This window comes from Oncorhynchus mykiss, chromosome 8, assembly GCF_013265735.2.
Source record: "Oncorhynchus mykiss isolate Arlee chromosome 8, USDA_OmykA_1.1, whole genome shotgun sequence".
Taxonomy (NCBI): domain Eukaryota; kingdom Metazoa; phylum Chordata; class Actinopteri; order Salmoniformes; family Salmonidae; genus Oncorhynchus; species Oncorhynchus mykiss.
This window is the reverse complement of record NC_048572.1, coordinates 2,165,678-2,191,524: the sequence shown is the minus strand read 5'-3', so window position 1 is coordinate 2,191,524 and position 25,847 is coordinate 2,165,678. Positions and strand designations below refer to the sequence as shown.

The window sequence follows — 25,847 nt, the reverse complement described above, 5'->3', positions numbered from 1 at the left end:
TTATTCAGTACAGTACAATCTCTCTATTATTCAGCACAGAACATACTCTCTCTCTCTTATTCAGTACAGAACACTCTCTCTCTCTTATTCAGTACAGAACACTCTCTCTCTCTTATTCAGTACAGAACACTCTCTTATTCAGTACATAACACTCTCTCTCTCTTATTCAGTACAGAACACTCTCTCTCTTATTCAGTACAGAACACTCTCTCATGCTGCCAGTGTAAGTGTAGATTGAGGTCAGTGATACATTTCAATGCAAAACAGGAAGTGGTGATGAGAGGAGGTCGAGGGTTACAATGAGAAAGAATGAGAGATGGGATAAAGTATAAGCTGAAGATAGTGTATTCTCTGTCTGCTGTAGATTCAGCCCTGGTAGCTTAATTAATATTATTATTCTCTCTCTCTCTCTCTCTCTCTCTCTCTCTGTGTCTGTCAGTCTGTCGCTCTCTCTCTGTGTCTGTCTGTTAGTCTCTCTCTCTCTGTGTCTGTCTGTCAGTCTGTCTCTCTCTCTGTGTCTGTCTGTCCGTCAGTCTGTCTCTCTCTCTCTCTCTCTCTCTCTCTCTGTGTCTGTCTGTCAGTCTGGCTGTCTCGCTCTGTCTGACTGTCAGTCTGTCTCTTTCTCTCTGTGTCTGTCTGTCAGTCTGTCTCTCTCTCTCTGTGTCTGTCTGTCAGTCTGTCTCTATCTCTCTCTCTCAATTCAGAGGGCTTTATTGGGAAACATATGTTTATGTTGTCAAGTAAAATAAACAACAATCATTTACAGTAAACATTACATTGACAAACATTTCAGAGGAATAGAGACATATCAAATATTATTATAAATAAACTTAAATATGGGTTGCATTTACAATGGTGTTTGTTCATCGCTGGTGTCTCTAATCGGGTCATACATTTGGCAGGAGGTTAGGAAGTGCAGCTCAGCTTCCACCTCATTTTGTGGGCTGTGAACACCTGTTTTCTCTTGAGAGCCAGGTCTGCCTACAGTAGCCTTTCTCAATAGCAAGGCTATGCTCACTGAGTCTGTACAAAGTCAAAGCTTTCCTTAAGTTTGGGTCAGTCCCAAGATGGCATAGCAGTCAGACGTCCTTTGTCCTCGTCTTGTCGTGTCCCGTATATATATATATATATATAAATATATATATATATTTACACCTTTCTTCGCATATCTTTTACATATTTTCTTTTCCAAAAACTCAACTTCAAAACACTCTCCTGCAACCCGCCTCACCAATTTAAAAAAAGTATTATTTACATCAAATCTGAAATCCACAATAGAAGCTAGCCAGAAGCTAACCAGAAGCTAGCCAGAAGCTATCCAGTTTACTGGCTAATGTTAGTATTCAGCTAACCACGGTTTGTGGTCATCAGCTATCCTTTAGTTCGAAAATCTATTGCCAGTTTTGTACAACGCGACTCAGACCAGAACATACCGGACCTATTTTTCCTAGCTAGCTGCTATCCGTGTGACTATTGGCTTACGTCGATCCCGGAGCAAACATAAATTATTCCGGAGCTAGCCAGCTGAAGAGTTCCATCAGCCACTCCTGGGCTACAATCACCTATCTTGACCCGTTTTACTGCCAACGCTGAGCCCCACCGGGCCTTCACAACTGGACTACCGACGTTATCTGTTACCCCAACCAACCTCACTACTCACTGGAGCCTTATGATCACTCGACTAAGCATGCCTCTCCTTAATGTAATTTTGCCTTGTCCCATTGCTGTTCTGGTTAGTGATTATTGGCTTATTTCACTGTAGAGCCTCTAGCCCTGCTCATTATACTTTATCCAACCTATTAGTTCCACCACCCACACATGCGATGACATCTCCTGGTTTCAATGATGTTTCTAGAGACAATATCTCTCTCATCATCACTCAATACCTAGGTTTACCTCCACTGTATTCACATCCAGTGCCTAGCTCCACTCTTATTTCCCAGGCGCTCTCTTTTGATAACTTCTGTAACCGTAATAGCCTTTGTTTCATGCATGTTAACATTAGAAGACTCCTCCCTAAATTTGTTTTATTCACTGCTTTAGCAGATTCTGCCAAAAATTCTGACATTTTCATCCCTTACTACAACATTTTCAGACAAGATAGAACGGAAAAGGGGCCGGTGTTGCAATCTACTGCAAAGATAGCCTGCAGAGTTCTGTCCTACTATCCAGATCTGTACCCAAACAATTTGAACTTCTACTTTTAAAAATCCACCTCTCTAAAAACAAGTCTCTCTGCGTTGCCTCCTGCTATAGACCACTCTCTGCCCCCAGCTGTGCTCTGGACACCATATGTGAACTGATTGCCCCCCATCTATCTTCAGAGCTCGTGCTGCTAGGCGATCTAAACTGGAACATGCTTAACACCCCAGCCATCCTACAATCTAAGCTTGATGCCCTCAATCTCACACAAATTATCAATGAACCTACCAGGTACCACCCCAAAGCTGTAAACACGGGCACCCTCATAGATATCATCCTAACCAACTTGCCCTCTAAATACACCTCTGCTGTTTTCAACCAAGATCTCAGCGATCACTGCCTCATTGCCTGCATCCGTAATGGGTCAGCGGTCAAACGACTTCCACTCATCACTGTCAAACGCTTCCTGAAAAACTTCAGCAAGCAGGCCTTTCTAATCGACCTGGCCGGGGTATCCTGGAAGGATATTGATCTCATCCCGTCGGTAGAGGATGCCTGGTTATTTAAAAAAGAAAGCCTTCCTCACCATCTTAAATAAGCATGCCCCATTCAAAAAATTTAGAACCAGGAACAGATATTGCTCTTGGTTCTCTCCAGATCTGACTGCCCTTAACCAACACAAAAACATCCAATGGCGTTCTGCATTAGCATCGAACAGCCCTCGTGATATGCAACTTTTCAGGGAAGCTAGAAACCAATATACACAGGCAGTTAGAAAAGCCAAGGCTAGCTTTTTCTAACAGACATTTTCTTCCTGCAACACAAACTCAAAAAGTTCTGGGACACTGTAAAGTCCATGGAGAATAAGAACACCTCCTCCCACCTGCCCACTGCACTGAAGATAGGAAACACTGTCACCACCGATAAATCCACTATAATTGAGAATTTCAATAAGCATTTTTCTACAGCTGGCCATGCTTTCCACCTGGCTACCCCTACCCCGGTCAACAGCACTGCACCCCCAACAGCAACTCGCCCAAGCCTTCCCCATTTCTCCTTCTACCAAATCCAGTCAGCTGATGTTCTGAAAGAGCTGCAAAATCTGGACCCCTACAAATCAGCCGGGCTAGACAATCTGGACCCTTTCTTTCAAAAATGATCTGCCGAAATTGTTGCCACCCCTATTACTAGCCTGTTCAACCTCTCTTTCGTGTTGTCTGAGATTCCCAAAGATTGGAAAGCAGCTGCAGTCATCCCCCTCTTCAAAAGGGGAGACACTCTAGACCCAAACTGCTACAGACCTATATCTATCCTACCCTGCCTTTTTAAGGTCTTCGAATGCCAAGTCAACAAACAGATTATGGACCATTTTGAATCCCACCATACCTTCTCTGCTATGCAATCTGGTTTCAGAGCTGGTCATGGGTGCACCTCAGCCACGCTCAAGGTCCTAAACTATTTCTTAACCGCCATTGATAAGAAACAATACTGTGCAGCCGTATTCATTGTCCTGGCCAAGGCTTTCGACTCTGTCAGTTACCACATCCTCATCGGCAGACTCGACAGCCTTGGTTTCTCAAATGATTGCCTCGCCTGGTTCACCAACTACTTCTCTGATAGAGCTCAGTGTGTCAAATCGGAGGGTCTGCTGTCCGGACCTCTGGCAGTCTCTATGGGGGTGCCACAGGGTTCAATTCTTGGACCGACTCTCTTGACTGTATACATCAATGAGGTCGCTCTTGCTGCTGGTGAGTCTCTGATCCACCTCTACGCAGACGACACCATTCTGTATACTTCTGGCCCTTCTTTGGACACTGTGTTAACAACCCTCCAGGCAAGCTTCAATGCCATACAACTCTTCTTCCGTGGCCTCCAATTGCTCTTAAATACAAGTAAAACTAAATGCATGCTCTTCAACCGATCGCTACCTGCACCTACCCGCCTGTCCAACATCATGTTAGTATAATTTAATTAAGCCAATGTGCTTTCATCAATTGAAAGCCCTTCATCTATTTTATGAGAATTTGTAAGATTTCTTGTTTGCATAAAATAGACGCAGACCAGTCTTTAAATAATAGGTAATAGAATTTATTCTCGGAGCGCGCTACCACTCAAACACATGCATCAGTTTAAATACAGATCATGACGTAATTTCACTGCCTTAACCGAACCCCCTCCTGTCGACCAGGACAAAGTAAGGTGAAAAGTTCATTCTAACTTACTAACACACTCCCAGATAACCTTTGACCCCTCAACATTATCGATCACCACTGAACTGACAGTTTTAATTAACAGAAACCCTAGGAATGCACTCACTGCCTAATCTAAAAACCCCAGAGCTAAGTTTCAGGTTGGGTCAACCATAGGCTAACGACCTTATGTGTTTACACAGTCCACAACCCATTTGCCCAGTTGGAATGGTGTTCATTAACATTTTATTACTCCTTTCTCCTGTCACACAATTTCTTCTTATGAACTCATATTGCCTATTAAACATAATATAACAGAGTATAAGTTTACTTACAGTTCCATTTAAAATGATTTGTTCAGTCATATTAATCATAATTTCCTAACACATCACTACTCTGGACGGCTCTGACTTAGAATACGTGGACAACTACAAATACTTAGGTGCCTGGTTAGACTGTAAACTCTCCTTCCAGACCCATATCAAACATCTCCAATCCAAAGTTAAATCTAGAATTGGCTTCCTATTTCGCAACAAAGCATCCTTCACTCATGCTGCCAAACATACCCTTGTAAAACTGACCATCCTACCAATCCTCGACTTTGGCGATGTCATTTACAAAATAGCCTCCAATACCCTACTCAACAAATTGGATGCAGTCTATCACAGTGCAATCCGTTTTGTCACCAAAGCCCCATATACTACCCACCATTGCGACCTGTACGCTCTCGTTGGCTGGCCCCCGCTTCATACTCGTCGCCAAACCCACTGGCTCCATGTCATCTACAAGACCCTGCTAGGTAAAGTCCCCCCTTATCTCAGCTCGCTGGTCACCATAGCATCTCCCACCTGTAGCACACGCTCTAGCAGGTATATCTCTCTAGTCACCCCCAAAACCAATTCTTTCTTTGGTCGCCTCTCCTTCCAGTTCTCTGCTGCCAATGACTGGAACGAACAACAAAAATCTCTGAAACTGGAAACACTTATCTCCCTCACTAGCTTTAAGCACCAACTGTCAGAGCAGCTCACATATTACTGCACCTGTACATAGCCCACCTATAATTTTATCCCAAACAACTACCTCTTTCCCTACTGTATTTATTTTATTTATTTATTTTACTCCTTTGCACCCCATTATTTGTATTTCTACTTTGCACATTCTTCCATTGCAAATCTACCATTCCAGTGTTTTACTTGCTATATTGTATTTACTTTGCCACCATGGCCTTTTTTGCCTTTACCTCCCTTATCTCACCTCATTTGCTCAGATCGCATATAGACTTGTTTATACTGTACTATTGACTGTATGTCTGTTTTACTCCATGTGTAACTCTGTGTCGTTGTATGTGTCGAACTGCTTTGCTTTATCTTGGCCAGGTCGCAATTGTAAATGAGAACCTGTTCTCAACTTGCCTACCTGGTTAAATAAAGGTGAAATAAATAAAAATAAAATAAATGATCTCCTGTGTTAGGAACATACAGTACCATTCCACATACAGTATCCCCTACCAGTCAAAAGTTTGAACACAACTACTCATTCAAAGGATTTTCTTTAGTTTTAATATTTTCTACATTGTAGAGTAATAATAATAGTGAAGACATCAAAACAATGAAATAACACATATGGAATCATGTAGTAAACAAAAAAGTGTTAAACAAATCAAAATATATTTTACATTTGAGATTCTTCAAAGTAGCCTCTTTTTGCCTTGATGATGGCTTTGCACACTCTTGGCATTCTCTCAACCAGCTTCACCTGGAATGCTTTTCCAACAGTCTTGAAGGAGTTCCCACATATGCTGAGCACTTGTTTCCTGCCTGGTGGTGTGTTGGGTCATTGTCCCACTAAGCACAAAACAGATGTGTGTCACTACAGAATGCTGTGGTAGCCATGCAGGTTAAGTGTGCCTTGAATTCTAAATAAATCACTGACAGTGTCACCAGCAAAGCAGCCCCAAACCATCACACCTCATCCTCCATGCTTCACGGTGGAACCACACATGCGGAGATCATCCGTTCACATACTTTTCGTCTCACAAAGACACGGCGGTTGGAACAAAAAATCTCAAATTTGGACTCATCAGACAGATTTCCACCGGTCTAATGTCTATTTCTCATCTTTCTTGGCCCGAGCAAGTCTCCTCTTATTATTGGTATCCTTCAGTAGTGGTTTCTTTGCAGAAATTCGACCATGAAGGCCTGATTCACACAGTCTCCTCTGAACAAAGGCCTAATATTGTGTATAAGAGGTCATACAAGAAGTTTTGTAGTTATTGTTGTTGATGTAAAGAATATGTGTTGGTGCGTGGTGTGTAAAAAGGAGCAAACAGACTCTGCACTTGACACATTAATGAAATTGCTTATTCCAGTTACTAATAAGCATGTACCCATTAAGAAAGTGAAAATGGATAAATCGCCGTGGATTGATGAGGAATTTAATCATTTTATGGTTGAGAGGGATAAGAAAGGCAAATAAGTCTGGCTGCACAACTGATTGGCAAACGTATTGCAAATTGAAAAATCATGTGACTAAACTGAATAAAAAGAAACTACACTATGAAACAAAGATAAATTACATAAAGAATGACAGTAAAAAGCTTTGGAGCACCTTCAATAACATTTTGGGGGGAAAAGGCAAACTCATTCGTTGAATCAGATGGCTCATTCATCACAAAACCAACTGATATTGCCAATTACTTTAATGATTTTTTCATTGACAAGATTAGAAAGTTTAGGGATGCCATGCCAGCAACAAAACACATGTTATGGCTGTACACCCCCTGCTATATTGTGGATAAAGAGTTACCTGTCTAGCAGAACATCCAGGGTTTTTTAAGCTTTAGCCCCACCCATCTCTTTAAGGATTCACATGTGAGGCTGTGTACTAAACAACCAAAGAGTTCAAGATTAAAGGCTGGTTTATACTACGAGTATGAAGATAAATTTAAAACTTGTTGAGGATAGGGGGCAGTATTTTCACTTTGGATGAATTGCGTGCCCATAGTGAACTGCATCCTACTCTGTCTTAGATTGCTAATATATGCATATAAAACACTCTGAAGTTTCTAAAACTGTTAGAATTATGTCTGTGAGTATAACAGAACTCATAGGTCAGGCAATCTTCCAAACAAGAAGTGAAATTCTGAATGTGGGTCAACTTTGACGTCATCGCCCCCTCCTTTCCCAACAAGATATGGATCTGGTAGCACTTCCTACGCCTTCCACTAGATGTCCTCATTCAATAGAAAGTGGAATGGAGCATTTGCTGGGAACTTTGACCGAATGGGAGGGGAAATAGTCAGTGTCCCGACAGAATGCCATTTTCCTGTGGCGCATTTCTCTGTGGGTGCCACCATCGTTCCATTTGGCTGCAGCTGAAAACGTATGATCCGGTTGGAACGTTATTGGATATATATGAAAATAACACCCTGAAGATTGATTTTCTACTTAGTTTGACCAGTTTATTCGACCTGGAATATATCTTTTTTAAGTTTTCGTTTGAGTTGTCCTGGACCAGCAGTCAGTTTTTGGGCACGTGAGCTGAAAGTGGTAGCAAATGCAGCTACTTGGACACTAGTATTGGACATTATGGAACAAAACAACAATTTATTGTGGAACTAGGACTCCTTGCACTGCATTCTGATGAAAGATCATCAACGGTAAGGGAATATTTATGTTGTAATTTCGTATTTCTGTTGACTCCAACATGGCGGAGAAATATATTTATTTCTGAGCGGCGTCTCAGATTATTGCATGGTAGGCTTTTTCCGTCACGTTTAAAAAAAAATCTGACACAGCGGTTGCATTAAGAACCAGTGTATCTTTAATTATATGTAGAACATGTATCTTTAGTCAAAGTTTATCATGAGTATTTCTGTTATCTGGCGTAGCTTTCTATAATTCCTCTGGATATTTTGGAGGCAGTTCTGAACATGGTGTCAATGTAAACCGAGATTTGTGGATATAAATATGCATATTATCGAACAAAACATAAATGTATTGTGTAACATGTCATATGAGCAGTGACATCATAAACATTCTATTGAAATAGTAGTCTTTTGTTTAGACATGTAGCTAGCTAAACAATGAACTATAATCCCAACTCGTAACATTACTACCCTGCATGAATCTGCAGGTAGGTAACCAACCATGTTCAATGTTAGATAGCTAACATTAGGATATAACCAGCAATGCAAATGGCTCTGAGATACAAATAATATTACTACACAGATCATACACGTAATGTTAGCTAGCTAACCAACCAGCTAACGTTAGCTAGCTAGTGAACAGTACACTTTAACTTGAAATTAAAACTACTTTGTGACAAAATTAGAAGCGTGTAATAACTGAGACTGTAGCTTGCTAGACACTCTTACACGTATACATGGATGGACTCTCCCTCTCTCTCTCACGGAGGCCATGGTTGCCCTTAGTTTGAAGATGTAATCCGGACAGGTGTTTTATACCACAGCCTTCCGTGTGATCTTTTTTCAACTCTGTCTGCATATTTGCAAATCAAATGCCAGAATTTTCTCCATCTCCTTAGCTATCATACTCTAATTCCACTGATTTCAAAACTCGGTCAAATCATCAAATCAAATCAAATCAAATTTTATTTGTCACATACACATGGTTAGCAGATGTTAATGCGAGTGTAGCGAAATGCTTGTGCTTCTAGTTCCGACAATGCAGTAATAACCAACAAGTAATCTAACTAACAATACCAAAACTACTGTCTTATACACAGTGTAAGGGGATAAATAATATGTACATAAGGATATATGAATGAGTGATGGTACAGAGCAGCATAGGCAGGATACAGTAGATGGTATCGAGTACAGTATATACATGAGGTGAGTATGTAAACAAAGTGGCATAGTTAAAGTGGCTAGTGATACATGTATTACATAAGGATGCAGTCGATGATATAGAGTACAGTATATACGCATGCATATGAGATTAATAATGTAGGGTAAGTAACATTATATAAGGTAGCATTGTTTAAAGTGGCTAGTGATATATTTACATCATTTCCCATCAATTCCCATTATTAAAGTGGCTGGAGTTGAGTCAGTGTCAGTGTCAGTGTGTTGGCAGCAGCCACTCAATGTTAGTGGTGGCTGTTTAACAGTCTGATGGCCTTGAGATAGAAGCTGTTTTTCAGTCTCTCGGTCCCAGCTTTGATGCACCTGTACTGACCTCGCCTTCTGGATGATAGCGGGGTGAACAGGCAGTGGCTCGGGTGGTTGATGTCCTTGATGATCTTTATGGCCTTGCTGTAACATCGGGTGGTGTAGGTGTCCTGGAGGGCAGGTAGTTTGCCCCCGGTGATGCGTTGTGCAGACGTCACTACCCTCTGGAGAGCCTTACGGTTGTGGGCGGAGCAGTTGCCGTACCAGGCGGTGATACAGCCCGCCAGGATGCTCTCGATTGTGCATCTGTAGAAGTTTGTGAGTGCTTTTGGTGACAAACCTAATTTCTTCAGCCTCCTGAGGTTGAAGAGGCGCTGCTCTGCCTTCCTCACGATGCTGTCTGTGTGAGTGGACCAATTCAGTTTGTCTGTGATGTGTATGCAGAGGAACTTAAAACTTGCTACCCTCTCCACTACTGTTCCATCGATGTGGATAGGGGGGTGTTCCCTCTGCTGTTTCCTGAAGTCCACAATCATCTCCTTAGTTTTGTTGACGTTGACTGTGAGGTTATTTTCCTGACACCACACTCCGAGGGCCCTCACCTCCTCCCTGTAGGCCGTCTCGTCGTTGTTGGTAATCAAGCCTACCACTGTTGTGTCGTCCGCAAACTTGATGATTGAGTTGGAGGCGTGCGTGGCCACGCAGTCGCGGGTGAACAGGGAGTACAGGAGAGGGCTCAGAATGCACCCTTGTGGGGCCCCAGTGTTGAGGATCAGCGGGGTGAAGATGTTGTTGCCTACCCTCACCACCTGGGGGCGGCCCGTCAGGAAGTCCAGTACCCAGTTGCACAGGGCGGGGTCGAGACCCAGGGTCTCGAGCTTGATGACGAGCTTGGAGGGTACTATGGTGTTGAATGCCGAGCTGTAGTCGATGAACAGCATTCTCACATAGGTATTCCTCTTGTCCAGATGGGTTAGGGCAGTGTTCAGTGTGGTTGAGATTGCATCGTCTGTGGACCTATTTGGGCGGTAAGCAAATTGGAGTGGGTCTAGGTTGTCGGGTAGGGTGGAGGTGATATGGTCCTTGACTAGTCTCTCAAAGCACTTCATGATGACGGAAGTGAGTGCTACGGGGCGGTAGTCGTTTAGCTCAGTTACCTTAGCTTTCTTGGGAACAGGAACAATGGTGGCCCTCTTGAAGCATGTGGGAACAGCAGACTGGTATAGGGATTGATTGAATATGTCCGTAAACACACCGGCCAGCTGGTCTGCGCATGCTCTGAGGGCGCGGCTGGGGATGCCGTCTGGGCCTGCAGCCTTGCGAGGGTTAACACGTTTAAATGTCTTACTCACCTCGGCTGCAGTGAAGGAGAGTCCGCATGTTTTCGTTGCAGGCCGTGTCAGTGGCACTGTATTGTCCTCAAAGCGGGCAAAAAAGTTATTTAGTCTGCCTGGAAGCAGGACATCCTGGTCTCTGACTGGGCTGGATTTCATCTTGTAGTCCGTGATTGACTGTAGACCCTGCCACATGCCTCTTGTGTCTGAGCCGTTGAATTGAGATTCTACTTTGTCTCTGTACTGACGCTTAGCTTGTTTGATAGCCTTGCGGAGGGAATAGCTGCACTGTTTGTATTCGGTCATGTTACCAGTCACCTTGCCCTGATTAAAAGCAGTGGTTCGCGCTTTCAGTTTCACGTGAATGCTGCCATCAATCCACGGTTTCTGGTTAGGGAATATTTTAATCGTTGCTATGGGAACGACATCTTCAACGCACGTTCTAATGAACTCGCACACCGAATCAGCGTATTTGTCAATATTGTTATCTGACGCAATACGAAACATGTCCCAGTCCACGCGATGGAAGCAGTCTTGGAGTGTGGAGTCAGCTTGGTCGGACCAGCGTTGGACAGACCTCAGCGTGGGAGCCTCTTGTTTTAGTTTCTGTCTGTAGGCAGGGATCAACAAAATGGAGTCGTGGTCAGCTTTTCCGAAAGGAGGGCGGGGCAGGGCCTTATATGCGTCGCGGAAGTTAGAGTAACAATGATCCAAGGTTTTTCCACCCCTGGTTGCGCAATCGATATGCTGATAAAATTTAGGGAGTCTTGTTTTCAGATTAGCCTTGTTAAAATCCCCAGCTACAATGAATGCAGCCTCCGGATAAATGGATTCCAGTTTGCAAAGAGTCAAATAAAGTTTGTTCAGAGCCATCGGTGTGTCTGCTTGGGGGGGGGGGATATTTACGGCTGTGATTATAATCGAAGAGAATTCTCTTGGTAGATAATGCGGTCTACATTTGATTGTGAGGAATTCTAAATAGGTGAACAGAAGGATTTGAGTTCCTGTATGTTTCTTTCATCACACCATGTCTCGTTAGCCATAAGGCATACGCCCCCGCCCCTCTTCTTACCAGAAATATGTTTGTTTCTGTCGGCGCGATGCGTGGAGAAACCCGCTGGCTGCACCGCCTCCGATAGCGTCTCTCCAGTGAGCCATGTTTCCGTGAAGCAAAGAACGTTACAGTCTCTGATGTCCCTCTGGAATGCTACCCTTGCTCGGATTTCATCAACCTTGTTGTCAAGAGACTGGACATTGGCGAGAAGAATGCTAGGGAGTGGTGCACGATGTGCCCGTCTCCGGAGTCTGACCAGAAGGCCGCCTCGTTTCCCTCTTTTTCGGAGTCGTTTTTTTGGGTCGCTGCATGGGATCCATTCCGTTGTCCTGGGTGAAAGGCAGAACACAGGATCCGCGTCGCGAAAAACATATTCTTGGTCGTACTGATGGTGAGTTGACGCTGATCTTATATTCAGTAGTTCTTCTCGACTGTATGTAATGAAACCTAAGATGACCTGGGGTACTAATGTAAGAAATAACACGTAAAAAAACAAAACACTGCATAGTTTCCTAGGAACGCGAAGCGAGGCGGCCATCTCTGTCGGCGCCGGCAGGTAGTGGAGAGCAACACTTATGAAGTTCTACTTTGTGAGGTCTTTCAAAAATATCTGCGTTAGAAAGGATTACCTACACATACTGACCAGCTCATATTATAGACAGAAGCCTGCTACATGGCAGACCAATCCGAACTCATCTATCGGCATGTCCAGCCTACTCATTATCTCAGCCAGTTATGGCTAGCGGGAAGGTTGCTGCCTTCTCCATGGCTAAACCATCTAGACTCGTAATTTAACAATTGTATTCATATTTACAGATGGCATACACCTGCCTAAGACCATGTTAGCCTACTGAGCTAAAGAATAGGCAATATTTCTGGAAGCTTACATGAGGTTTCTTGCTGCAATGTGTACCACTACCAGTGTGTGAGATGAGAATGGAGAAAGATAGTGTGTGTGTGTGTGTGTGTGTGTGTGTGTGTGTGTGTGTGTGTGTGTGTGTGTGTGTGTGTGTGTGTGTGTGTGTGTGTGTGTGTGTGTGTGTGTGTGTGTTTCCAGGGGCACATGGTCTCCACTGTTTAATGTGTTTTATGGAGCTTCTCACCTGTTCATTATGGTCTGTGAGTCTCTGAGAGCTCATTAGTGTAGCCTTTGAGCTCCGGACTCACAGACTCCTTATTAACGACACACCTATAAACTTAGCCTGTTAGCCTGGAAGCCTGTTAGCCTTCTATCCCGTTAGCCTGCTAGCGACACGCCTATAAACTAACCTGCTTGCTTGTTAGCGACACCTATAAAAACTGCTAGACTGTTAGAGCAGCCATATATTTTTGCTTCTAGCATCATTAAATACAGTGTTGTTTCAGTATGCTAGTTATCAAATCAAATTGTATTTGTCACATGTTAGATACTATTGTTTTAACACAGTGATCTGATTAGCTGATAGGATCGTTAAACCCAGCTAGCCTGTTAGCAGCCTAGCATAATATTAGCACCTTGTTTAACTTGGTCGTGATTTTATGAATGGCTTGCTTTATTAAACACACCATGCTATTTTAGCATTACATGGTTAGCTTCATTAGAAACTGTTTTGTACTAACACAGTAGCCTAATGGTAATAGCAATAGGTTTAATTGAACTCAGTTCTAACACTAATAGCAGCTAGCTTAATTGAACACTGTAGAAACGCTAACAGCAGCTAGTTTCATTGCACACTATTGTAATCCTAATAGCAACTGGCTACATTGAACACTGTTGTAACACTAATATAATTTAGCTTCATTGAACAGGTAATGCTAATAGCAGCTAGCTTCATTGAATACTGTTGTATCGCTAATAGCAGCTAGCTTGATTGAACACTTGTAACTCTAGTAGCATCTAGCCTCCTTGAACACTGTTGTAGTGCTAATAGCAGCTAGCTTGATTGAACACTTGTAACGCTAGTAGCATCTAGCCTCCTTGAACACTGTTGTAGTGCTAATAGCAGCTAGCTTGATTGATTGAACACTGTTGTAACACTAATAGCATCCAGCCTCATTGAACACTGTTGAAGCGCTAATAGCATCTATCCTCATTGAACACTGTTGTAGTGCTAATATCATCTAGCCTCATTGAACACTGTTGTTAACAGCTGTTGTTAAATAGCTGTTGTTAATATGAGGCAGTCTCAGTCTGGTGTTAAAACTCTCACACTCACAGAAGCACTCACCTGATTATTAAAACCCTGTTATTTGTTAGTGGTCATTGGTTAAAGTTCAGTCTTTATTTTTCAACCTCTGTGTCTCTCTCTCTCTCTCTCCAGGACTCGTGTGAGATGGCACCCCCCACACCCCCAGAGGAAGTTGACCCCTCCCCTCGCAGAAAACGTGGCAGGCGGAAAATGGAGCCTCTGGAGCCGAAGGACCCCAACATGGAGGCAAGGACTCCACTTAGCGTGCCTGAATAACAATAACAATAAGATGGTCATTCAGCAAAGACAGACAGGCAAACAGGCAAACAGACAGGCAGGCAGGCAGGCAGGCAGGCAGACAGACAGACAGACAGACAGACAGACAGACAAAAGTAGCTAACATGCGTGTGTGTGTGTGCAGGGGGAAGGCAGCAGGCTGCGCAGAAGGCCGGTTCCCAGAGAGACCTTTCAGGCTGGAGATCCTTTTTACATCAGCAGGAGACAGAGAGACAAGTGGATCAACTGCTGGAGTAGAGAGGTAGGAGAGAGAGGGAGGAGGGAGAGATAGAGGGAGAGAAAGAGGAAGAGGAGGGAGAGAGAGAGGGAGAGGAGGGAGAGAGGAAGGGATTGAGAGTACTTACGTGTGTGTATGTGAGGTTAACTAGTTCCAGATACAGTGGTGTAGTATTGCAGCCAGCTGTGGTCTCAGTCCTCTACAATACAGCCGTCTCATTCACAACCCAATATATTAACTACCTGCTCAAACTGCACAGACAGGGGAGGGAGAGTTTGTGTGTGCGTTTCATTAGAACATATGTTCAGTCAAATAGTTGTCTGTGTAAATCACACACCTCACTACTGACCAATTACAGACAGAGAGATAGAGAGAGAGAGTTTCTGAGCTCTGATGTCTGGTGTGTAAGTGAAACATGTTGTTATTCTGATCAGTATGAATTTCCAAGTTGTATTAGTTGTACTGTATACATCGTTGTAAATGGCAGTAGAATATAATGAAGATTTTAGCATAAGTATAATGCAGGAAGGCACAATTTATAATCCAATATTTACACACGTTTTGGGGAAGGGGAGGTGGGGTGGTGTATGTGTGTGTGTGTGACTTTGTTAGGCAGCAAAAAAAAAATATATGTATTTTTTATATATTACAGTATACTTAAATATCCCAAAAATTCACATAACATACTTCAAATACCAGATGGATTTTCTATTATATCTTAAGTCAATACACTTATTAAAAGTGTACTTTAAATTCATTGTTTAATGTTTTAAAACTGGTTGAGGATAGGGGGCAGTATTTTCACTTTGGATGAATTGCGTGCCCATAGTGAACTGCATCCTACTCTGTCCTAGATTGCTAATATATTATTATTACTATTGGATAGAAAACACTCTGAAGTTTATAAAACTGTTAGAATTATGTCTGTGAGTATAACAGAACTCATAGGTCAGGCAATCTTCCAAACAAGAAGTGAAATTCTGAATGTGGGTCAACTTTGACGTCATCGCCCCTTCCTTTCCCAACAAGATATGGATCTGGTAGCACTTCCTACGCCTTCCACTAGATGTCCTCATTCAATAGAAAGTGGAATGGAGCATTTGCTGGGAACTTTGACCGAATGGGAGGGGAAATAGTCAGTGTCCCGACAGAATGCCATTTTCCTGTGGCGCATTTCTCTGTGGGTGCCACCATCGTTCCATTTGGCTGCAGCTGAAAACGTATGATCCGGTTGGAACGTTATTGGATATATATGAAAATAACACCCTGAAGATTGATTCTCTACTTAGTTTGACCAGTTCATTCGACCTGGAATGCATATTTTTGAAGTTTTCGTGTGAGTTGTTCTGGACCAGCAGTCAGTTTTTGGGCACGTGAGCTGAAAGTGATAGTAAATGCAGCTAGTTGGACACTAGTATTGGACATTATGGAACAAAACAACGATTTATTGTGGAACTAGGACTCCTTGCACTGTATTCTGATGAAAGATCATCAAAGGTTAAGGGAATATTTATGTTGTAATTTCGTATTTCTGTTGACTCCAACATGGCGGAGAAATACTTTTACGTCTGAGTGCTGTCTCAGATTATTGCAATGTTAGGCTTTTTTCGTAACGTTTTTAAAAATCTGACACAGCGGTTGCATTAAGAACTAGTGTATATTTAATTATATGTAGAACATGTATCTTTAGTCAATGTTTATGATGAGTATTTCTGTTATCTGGCGTAGCTTTCTATAATTCCTCCGGATATTTTGGAGGCAGTTCTGAACATGGTGTCAATGTAAACCGAGATTTGTGGATATAAATATGCATATTATCGAACAAAACATAAATGTATTGTGTAACATGTCATATGAGTGTCATCTGATGAAGATTTTCAAAAGGTTAGTGATTCATTTTATCTCTAATCCTGCTTTTGTGACTCTATCTTTGGCTGGAAAAAATGGCTGGGTTCTCCCTTTGATTTGGTGGTGGTCTAATATGTTGTGTTTTCGCTGTAAAACATTTTAAAAATCAGACATGATGGGTAGATGAACAAGATGTTTATCTTTCATTTGAGGTATTGGACTTGTTAATGTGTGAAAGTTAAATATTTCTAAAGAATATGTTTGAATTCCCTGCGCCAACTTTTCAGCTGAATGGGGGGGTGGGGGGGGGGGGGGTGGAGTTCCCCTCCCTTCATTCTCACAGCCACCCTCCCTTCATTCTCACAGCCACCCTCCCTTCATTCTCACAGCCACCTTCCCTTCATTCTCACAGCCACCTTCCCTTCATTCTCACAGCCACCCTCCCTTCATTCTCACAGCCACCCTCCCTTCATTCTCACAGCCACCCTCCCTTCATTCTCACAGCCACCCTCCCTTCATTCTCAAAGCCACCCTCCCTTCATTCTCACAGCCACCTTCCCTTCATTCTCACAGCCACCTTCACTTCATTCTCACAGCCACCCTACCTTCATTCTCACAGCCACCCTCCCTTCATTCTCACAGCCACCCTCCCTTCATTCTCACAGCCACCCTCCCTTCATTCTCACAGCCACCCTCCCTTCATTCTCACAGCCACCTTCCCTTCATTCTCACAGCCACCCTCCCTTCATTCTCACAGCCACCCTCCCTTCATTCTCACAGCCACCCTCCCTTCATTCTCACAGCCACCCTCCCTTCATTCTCACAGCCACCCTCCCTTCATTCTCACAGCCACCCTCCCTTCATTCTCACAGCAAAAAAAATACAACTGCACTTTATTGCCCCCCGACCAAAAGGTGTTCAAAAGTCAACAAATTATAAAATACAAAATCTCTGCTTTAAATAAGAAGATAGAAATGGTATACATTAGTAAAATCCCAAACCTTCCACCAAAAAATAATGAAATAACAAACCAAACAACCAAAAAATCCAAGCTCTCCTCAACAGTGCAATACATTTATAAAAAATTACACAATATCAAGACATTTCTATAAAATATACCAATAAAGAGAAGCAAGAGGGTAATGTTCTCTGTGTGTGTATACTGTATGTAAGGTGAGCGAGTGGGAGTTGGTGCAAGTAGGTGTGAAGAGTCACTGAAAATAGTCTCTAATGTGCAGGTGATTGTCTTTGGTCTGTTGCACAATCGGATGCTCTCGGAAGGGCTGCTGTGGACTGTTTCTCCGGTTTTCGTTCTGACGGTGCTTTTTCTCCCCATTGGCCCTTCTCCTCCGGTCTGCTGACGTTATCAGCTCCTCAAACCCAGGGAAGATCCAGGGTGGGGAGGTTATTAAAAAGACATCGGGGTCCTCTGGGTCTGTCTCCACATTGGCCATCATATCTTAAGTTGCCCTCGCAAATCGCTGCTTCTCTTCTGCTGAGAGTTATTTTGGCCAGATGGCCAGAGCCTGTGGAATTACAGGAGACAATCAGATATTCTCTTCAGCTGAGAGTTATTTTGGCCAGATGGCCAGAGCCTGTGGAATTACAGGAGACAATCAGATATTCTGCACAATAAACAAACGGTCTTGAACACTGGAATCTCAAAACAAAACAAGCACACCCTAAAAACTCAGCGCCGTATTTACAGTGGGGCAAAAAAGTATTTAGTCAGCCACCAATTGTGCAAGTTCTCCCACTTCAAAAGATGAGAAAGGCCTGTAATTTTCATCATAGGTACACTTCAACTATGACAGACAAAATGAGAAAAAAATTCCAGAAAATCACATTGTAGGATTTTTAATGAATTTATTTGCAAATTATGGTGGAAAATAAGTATTTGGTCACCTACAAACAAGCAAGATTTCTGGCTCTCACAGACACTTTTTTATTGTTTACTCCATGTGTAACTCTGTGTTGTTGTCTGTTCACACTGGTATGATTTATCTTGGCCAGGTTGCAGTTGTAAATGAGAACTTGTTCTCAACTGGCCTACCTGGTTAAATAAAGGTGAAATAAAAAAATAAAAAAAAATAAAAAAGTCCTCTTCTGGCTAATAATCAAATAATAATAATCACAGTTGAAACTGGAGCAGCAGCACGGCCAGGTGGACTGGGGACAGCAAGGAGTCATCATGCCAGGTAGTCCTGAGGCATGGTCCTAGGGCTCAGGTCCTCCGAGAGAGAGAAAGAGAGAATTAGAGAGAGCATACTTAAATTCACACAGGACACTGGATAGGACAGGAGAAGTACTCCAGATATAACAAACTGACCCTAGCCCCCCGACACATAAACTACTGCAGCATAAATACTGGAGGCTGAGAGGAGGGGTCAGGAGACACTGTGGCCCCATCCGATGATACCCCCGGACAGGGCCAAACAGGAAGGATATAACCCCACCCACTTTGCCAAAGCACAGCCCCCACACCACTAGAGGGATATCTTCAACCACCAACTTACCATCCTGAGACAAGGCCGATGATAGCCCACAAAGATCTCCGCCACGGCACAAAAGTTTGCATCTCTCACATGGGTAGGCAGTCCATTCCATAAAAATGGAGCTCTATAGGAGAAAGCCCTGCCTCCAGCTGTTTGCTTAGAAATTCTAGGGATAATTAGAAGGCCTGCGTCTTGTGACTGTAGCGTACATGTAGGTATGTACGGCAGGACCAAATCAGAGAGATAAGTAGGAGCAAGCCCATGTAATGCTTTGTAGGTTAGCAGTAAATCCTTGAAATCAGCCCTTGCCTTGACAGGAAGCCAGTGTAGGGAGGCTAGCACTGGAGTAATATGATCACATTTTTTGGTTCTAGTCAGGATTCTAGCAGCCGTATTTAGCACTAACTGAAGTTTATTTAGTGCTTTATCCGGGTAGCCAGAAAGTAGAGCATTGCAGTAGTCTAACCTAGAAGTGACAAAAGCATGGATACATTTTTCTGCATCATTTTTGGACAGAAAGTTTCTGATTTTTGCAATGATACTTAGATGGAAAAAAGCTGTCCTTGAAACAGTCTTGATATATTTGTCAAAAGAGAGATCAGGGTCCAGAATAACGCCGAGGTCCTTCACAGTTTTAATTGAGACGACTGTACAACCAACCTGTAAGATTAATTATCAGATTCAACAGAATATCTCTTTGTTTCTTGGGACCTAGAACAAGCATCTCTGTTTTGTCTGAGTTTAAAAGTAGAAAGTTTGCAGCCATCCATTTCCTTATGTATGAAACACAGGCTTCAAGCGAGGGCAATTTTGGGGCTTCACCATGTTTCATTGAAATGTACAGCTGTGTGTCATCCGCATAGCAGTGAAAGTAAACATTATGTTTTCGAATGACATCCCCAAGAGGTAAACTATATAGTGAAAACAATAGTGGTCCTAAAACGGAACCTTGAGGAACACCGAAATTTACAGTTGACTTGTCAGAGGACAAACCATTCACAGAGACAAACTGATATCTTTATATCTAAACCAGGCCAGAACTTGTCCGTGTAGACCAATTTGGGTTTCCAATCTCTCCAAAAGAATGTGGTGATCGATGGTATCAAAAGCAGCACTAAGGTCTAGGAGCAGAAGGACAGATGCAGAGCCTCAGTCTGATGCCATTAAAAGGTCATTTACCACCTTCACAAGTGCAGTCTCAGTGCTATGATGGGGTCTAAAACCAGACGTAATCATTTCGTATACATTGTTTGTCTTCAGGAAGGCAGTGAGTTGCCTCGCAACAGCCTTTTCTAAAATTTTTGAGAGGAATGGAAGATTCGATATAGGCCGATAGTTTTTTTATATTTTCTGGGTCAAGGTTTGGCTTTTTCAAGAGAGGCTTTATTACTGCCATTTTTAGTGAGTTTGGTACACATCCGGTGGATAGAGAGCCGTTTATTATTTTCTGTATACCAAGGAGCTAGTTTCTTATGAGAAATGTTTTTAGGGGTGCAAATGCATCTAGGGTATTGCGCAAGGTGAAATTGAGTTCCTCAGTTAGGTGGTTTACTGATTTATGTCCTCTGACGTCCTTCGGTAGGCAGAGGGAGTCTGGAAGGACATCAAGGAATCTTTGTGTTGTCTGTGAATTTATAGCACGACTTCTGATGTTCCTTGGTTGGGGTTTGAGCAGATTATTTGTTGCAATTGCAAACGTAATAAAATGGTGGTCCGATAGTCCAGGATTATGAGGAAAAACAGTAAGATCCACAACATTTATTCCATGGGACAAAACTAGGTGCAGAGTATGACTGTGACAGTGAGTGGGTCCAGATACTTGTTGGACAAAACCCACTGAGTCAATGATGGCTCCGAAAGCCTTTTGGAGTTGGTCTGTGGACTTTTACATGTGTATAATAAAGTCACCAAATATTAGAATATTATCTGCTATGACTACAAGGTCCGATAGGAATTCAGGGAACTCAGTGAGGAACGCTGTATATGGCCCAGGAGGCCTGTAAACAGTAGCTATAAAAAGTGATTGAGTAGGCTGCATAGATTTCATGACTAGAAGCTCAAAAGACGAAAACGTCATTTTTTTTTTTGTAAATTGAAATTTGCTATCATAAATGTTAGCAACACCTCCGCCTTTGCGGGATGCACGGGGGATATGGTCACTAGTGTAGCCAGGAGGTGAGGCCTCATTTAACACAGTAAATTCATCAGGCTTAAGCCATGTTTCAGTCAGGCCAATCACATCAAGATTATGATCAGTGATTAGTTAATTGACTATAATTGCCTTTGAAGTAAGGGATCTAACATTATAGCCCTATTTTGAGATGTGAGGTATCATGATCTCTTTCAATAATGACAGGAATGGAGGAGGTCTTTATCCTAGTGAGATTGCTAAGGCGAACACCGCCATGTTTAGTTTTGCCCAACCTAGGTCGAGGCACAGACACGGTCTCAATGGGGATAGCTGAGCTGACTACACTGACTGTGCTAGTGGCAGACTCCACTATGCTGGCAGGCTGGCTAACAGCCTGCTGCCTGGCCTGCACCCTGTTAGAGGAGTTAGAGCCCTGTCTATGTTGGTAGATAAGATAAGAGCACCCCTCCAGCTAGGATGGAGTCCGTCACTCCTCAGCAGGTCAGGCTTGATCCTGTTTGTGGGTGAGTCCCAGAAAGAGGGCCAACTATCTACAAATTCTATCTTTTGGGAGCGATTGAGTTGTGAGACTCTGCTGTAGAGCTCATCACTCCCCCTAACTGGGAAGGGGGCCAGAGACAATTACTCGATACCGACACATCTTTCTAGCTGATTTACACGCTGAAGCTATGTTGCGCTTGATGATCTCTGACTGTTTCATCCTAACACCGTTGGTGCCGACGTGGATAACAATATCTCTATACTCTCTACACTCGCCAGTTTTAGCATTAGCCAGCACCATCTTCAGATTAGCCTTAACGTCGGTAGCCCTGCCCCCTGGTAAACAGTGGATGATTCGTTTTAAGTCTAATACTGCGGGTAATGGAGTCGCCAATGACTAGAGTTTTCAATTTGTCAGAGCTAATGGTGGGAAGCTTCGGCGTCTCAGACCCCATAACGGGAGGAGTAGAGACAAGAGAAGGTTCGGCCTCTGACTCCGACTTTTCTCCGACAGAAAACCCAGGATTTTACGAGAGCAGAAATCAGTGAAACCGATATCAGAGCACAAGTCAGAATTGGGGCTACCAACAGTAGATGGGCCAGAGTGTACATGCACATTTCCAGATATAATCAGCAGTAATACAATCAGGGCACGGCAGAGGACAGGGAGAGCTCTGCAGTGTTGATTTATAATATTTGACTCTGCATTAGATGGCATTAAGATCATATTGTACAGCAATTTCATCAGATAACATGAATACAAAGCTGGCGAGAGGTAGTTAGAATAGGATGGGAGGCCAAGAGTCTGTGTAACCAATAGAGAGTCAGAGTCCCGAGTGTGGGAACAAACAGTCTGTCCTACGGTTGGGTAAAAAAGCAAGATCATCATCAACAAAGCAGGAGGCAAATAGCATAAAGCACCAGAGAAAATTTTTAACGACTTGTAAGTTCAGAGTCACTCACCCCAACAGCGCTAGTGTGCTGGAGCAAAGCTCGGGAGAGAGGGGGGAGTATCTGTACCAGACAGGGGGAGACAGGTCAGGGCAGACGGAGATCGCCAGGTGGAATCCAAGCAGCAGTGCAGTCGGCAGCAGGATTAGGTGTCACACCCACTTGAGAGAAGCTTTTTGTGGGAGGCAGATTCCTTATAGAAAATCCCAGCTAGCTAGCTAACGTAGCTAGCAAGTCTCTGTCCACCATCTTTTCCACTTTAAAAAGGAGGTTGTTAGCTAACTATATCTTTTCAGTTTTGGCGAATGGTCCTTTATAAAGGTAAAATATGACATCCATGCAAAGTTGTCCTGAGGCTTTTCTATTTTGGAGATTCTGAGGAGGATATCTTCTAATGTGATCTAAGCAACAATATTGTTTCTTATAGAGGTAATTTACAACTGAAGTATCCTGGTTGCATATCAGCTAAAAATAGAGATGGGGTACTGTATTGTAATGACCTCTGCACAGATGGAGGGAGCTTCAAAAGCCTCTGCATTTGGGGGGGGGGGGGGCTGTGAAACTCTCCTGCCATTGTTAGGCTCAAGAGTTTTCACACCTCTCACTTCACACTTCAATGCTAATTTCAGTCAGTTTCTTTCCTAGCAGCTTGGTAGCTTCGTATCCTTATTTATAGGCTTTGTATAAGAAAATTAGCTAGAGATAATTGTCTTTAACCTTTCGACAACATTCCCCTGAAAAGGCAGCACGCGAAATTCCAAAATATTTTTTAGAAATATGGAACTTTCACACATTAACAAGTCCAATACAGCAAATGAAAGATAAACATCTTGTTAATCTACCCATCGTGTCCGATTTCAAAAATGCTTTACAGCTAAAGCACAACATATGATTATGTTAGATCACAGCCAAGTCGAAAAAACACAGCCATTTTTCCAGCCAAAGATAGGAGTCACAAAAAGCAGAAATAAATATAAAATTAATCACTAACCTTTGATGATCTTCATCAGAGGACACTCATATGACATCATGTTACACAATACATGTATGTTGTGTTCGATAATGTGCATATTTAAATCCAAAAATCTCAGTTTACATTGGCGCCTTACATGCAGTAATGTTTTGATTCCAAAACATCCGGTGATTTTGCAGAAATACTCATAATAAACATTGATAAAAGATACAACTGTTATTCACAGAATTAAAGATTGACTTCTCCTTAATGCAACCGCTGTGTCAGATTTTTTTTTTACATTTACGGAAAAAGCATAATCTGAGAACGGCGCTCGGAGCCCAAAACAGCCAGAGGAATATCCGCCATTTTGGAATCAACAAAGTTAGAAACAACACCATAAATATTCACTTACCTTTGATGATTTTCATCAGAAGGCACTCCCAGGAATCCCAGTTCGACAGGGCCCAGGTCTGATTTTTTCCATAAAGTTCCATCATTTATGTCCAAATAGTCACTTGTTGTTAGCGTGTTCATCCCAGTAATGCATCTTCATGAGGCGCAGGCACTTCCTCCAGACAAAAACTCGAAAAGTTCCGTTACAGTCCTTTAGAAACATGTCAAACGATGTATGGAATCAATCGTTAGGATGTTTTTAACATAAAACTTCAATAATTTTCCTTTGCCTTCAGAAAAAGCGCTGGAATGAGAGGTAACTCTGTCGGGAGCGCACGTCATGAGACCAAGGCTCTCTGCCAGACCACTGACTCAAAGAGGTCTCATGAGCCCCTCCTTTATAGTAGAATCCTCATTCAAGTTTCAAAAGATGGTTGACATCTAGTGGAAGCCCTAGGAAGTGCAACCTCATCCATATCTCAATGTGTATTCGGTAAGCCAAGCTTTGAAAAACTACAAACCTCAGATGTCCCACTTCCTGGTTGAATTTTTCTCAGGTTTTCGCCTGCCATATGAGTTATGTTATGCTCAGACATCATTCAAACAGTTTTAGAAACTTCAGAGTGTTTTCTATCCAATACTAATAATAATATGCATATATTAGCATCTTGGACAGAGTAGGAGGCAGTTCACCCTGGGCACGCTATTCATCCAAAAGTGAAAATGCTGCCCTATATCCCAAAAGGTTACATTTTTGTGTTCAAAAGTAAGTTTAGACTGAACATTACTCACTCAGTTTTGTGCTGGATGGTATTTCCAGGTTCCGCTGTGTTTATACTGCATTTTTTGGTTTGTTGGAAGTTTTTTTTCTTCTTGATAATCCTTGGTAGTAATAGTCCATTCAGGTAATTTTGTCCAAAATCAAGGTTTTAGGTATGGACTTGTGATTTGGAATAAAGGTTTTGATCTTGAGTTAGTATCCTGTATATAAGTCCTTGCGAGAAAATTAAAGTTTCTAAATTGTATCCTTTTGGAGAAAAACTCATTAGGCCTGTAGCCCATGCCCATGCTTTATCAATCCTATCAGTTGTATATTTTGTATATATTTTGTATAATTTTTTGTCTCTCAGATCATTCACAGATTTGTGTAAGTTACCTGTGGCGCTGATGTTTAGGCCAAGGTATCTATAGTTTTCTGTGTGCTCTAGGGTAACGGTGTCCAGATGGAATTTGTATTTGTGGTCCTGGCAACTGGACCTTTTTTGGAACGCCATTATTTTTTGTCTTAGTGAGATTTAATGCCAGGGCCCAGGTCTGGCAGATTCTGTGGAGAAGATCTAGGAGCTGCTGTAGGCCCTCCTTGGTTGTTGACAGAAGCACCAGATGTTCAGCAAACAGTAGCCATTTGACTTCAGATTCTAGTAGGGTGAGGCCGGGTGCTGCAGACTTGTTCTAGTGCCCTCGCAAATTCTTTGATACAGTTGAAGTCAGAAGTTTACATACACTTAGGTTGGAGTCATTAAAACTTGTTTTTCAACCACTCCACAAATTTCTTGTTAACAAACGATAGTTTTGGAAAGTTGGTCAGAACAGTCTCAATTGTTTGGGGCATGGACTCTACAAGGTGTCAAAAGCATTCCACAGGGATGCTGGCCATTTTGACTTCAATAATTCCCACAGTTGTGTCAAGTTGGCTGGATGTCCTTTGGGTGGTGGGCCATTCTTGATACACACAGGAAACTGTTGAGCGAGAAAAACCCAGCAGCGTTGCAATTCTTAACACACTCAAACCAGTGTGCCTGGCACCTACCATACCCTGTTCAAAGGCACTTGTCTTGCCTATTCATCCTCTGAATGGCACACATACACAATCCATGTCTTAAATGACTCATGGCTTCAAAATCCTTCTTTAACCTGTCTCCTCCCTTTCATCTACACTGATTGAAGTGGATTTAACTGGTGACATCAATCAGGGATCATAGCTTTCACATGGTCAGTCTGTGTCTAGGAAAGAGTTTCCTTAATGTTTTATACACAGTGT

At 42.6% G+C, this 25,847-nt stretch overlaps 1 protein-coding gene across 6 annotated transcripts in view; it reads left to right on the top strand.

Moving 5' to 3' along the window:
• LOC110531067 (DNA (cytosine-5)-methyltransferase 3A) overlaps positions 1-25,847 on the top strand; it is a 90,848-nt gene that overhangs the window by 9,383 nt on the left and 55,618 nt on the right. For 4 of the 6 annotated variants that reach the window (XM_036984550.1, XM_036984549.1, XM_036984548.1 and 1 more), the window contains 2 exons: positions 14,151-14,264; positions 14,440-14,556. In XM_036984550.1, coding sequence (XP_036840445.1) covers positions 14,151-14,264; positions 14,440-14,556 — 231 coding nt within the window. The remainder of the gene's footprint in view (positions 1-14,150; positions 14,265-14,439; positions 14,557-25,847) is intronic. The other 2 variants (XM_036984554.1, XM_036984551.1) reach the window with 1 other exon arrangement.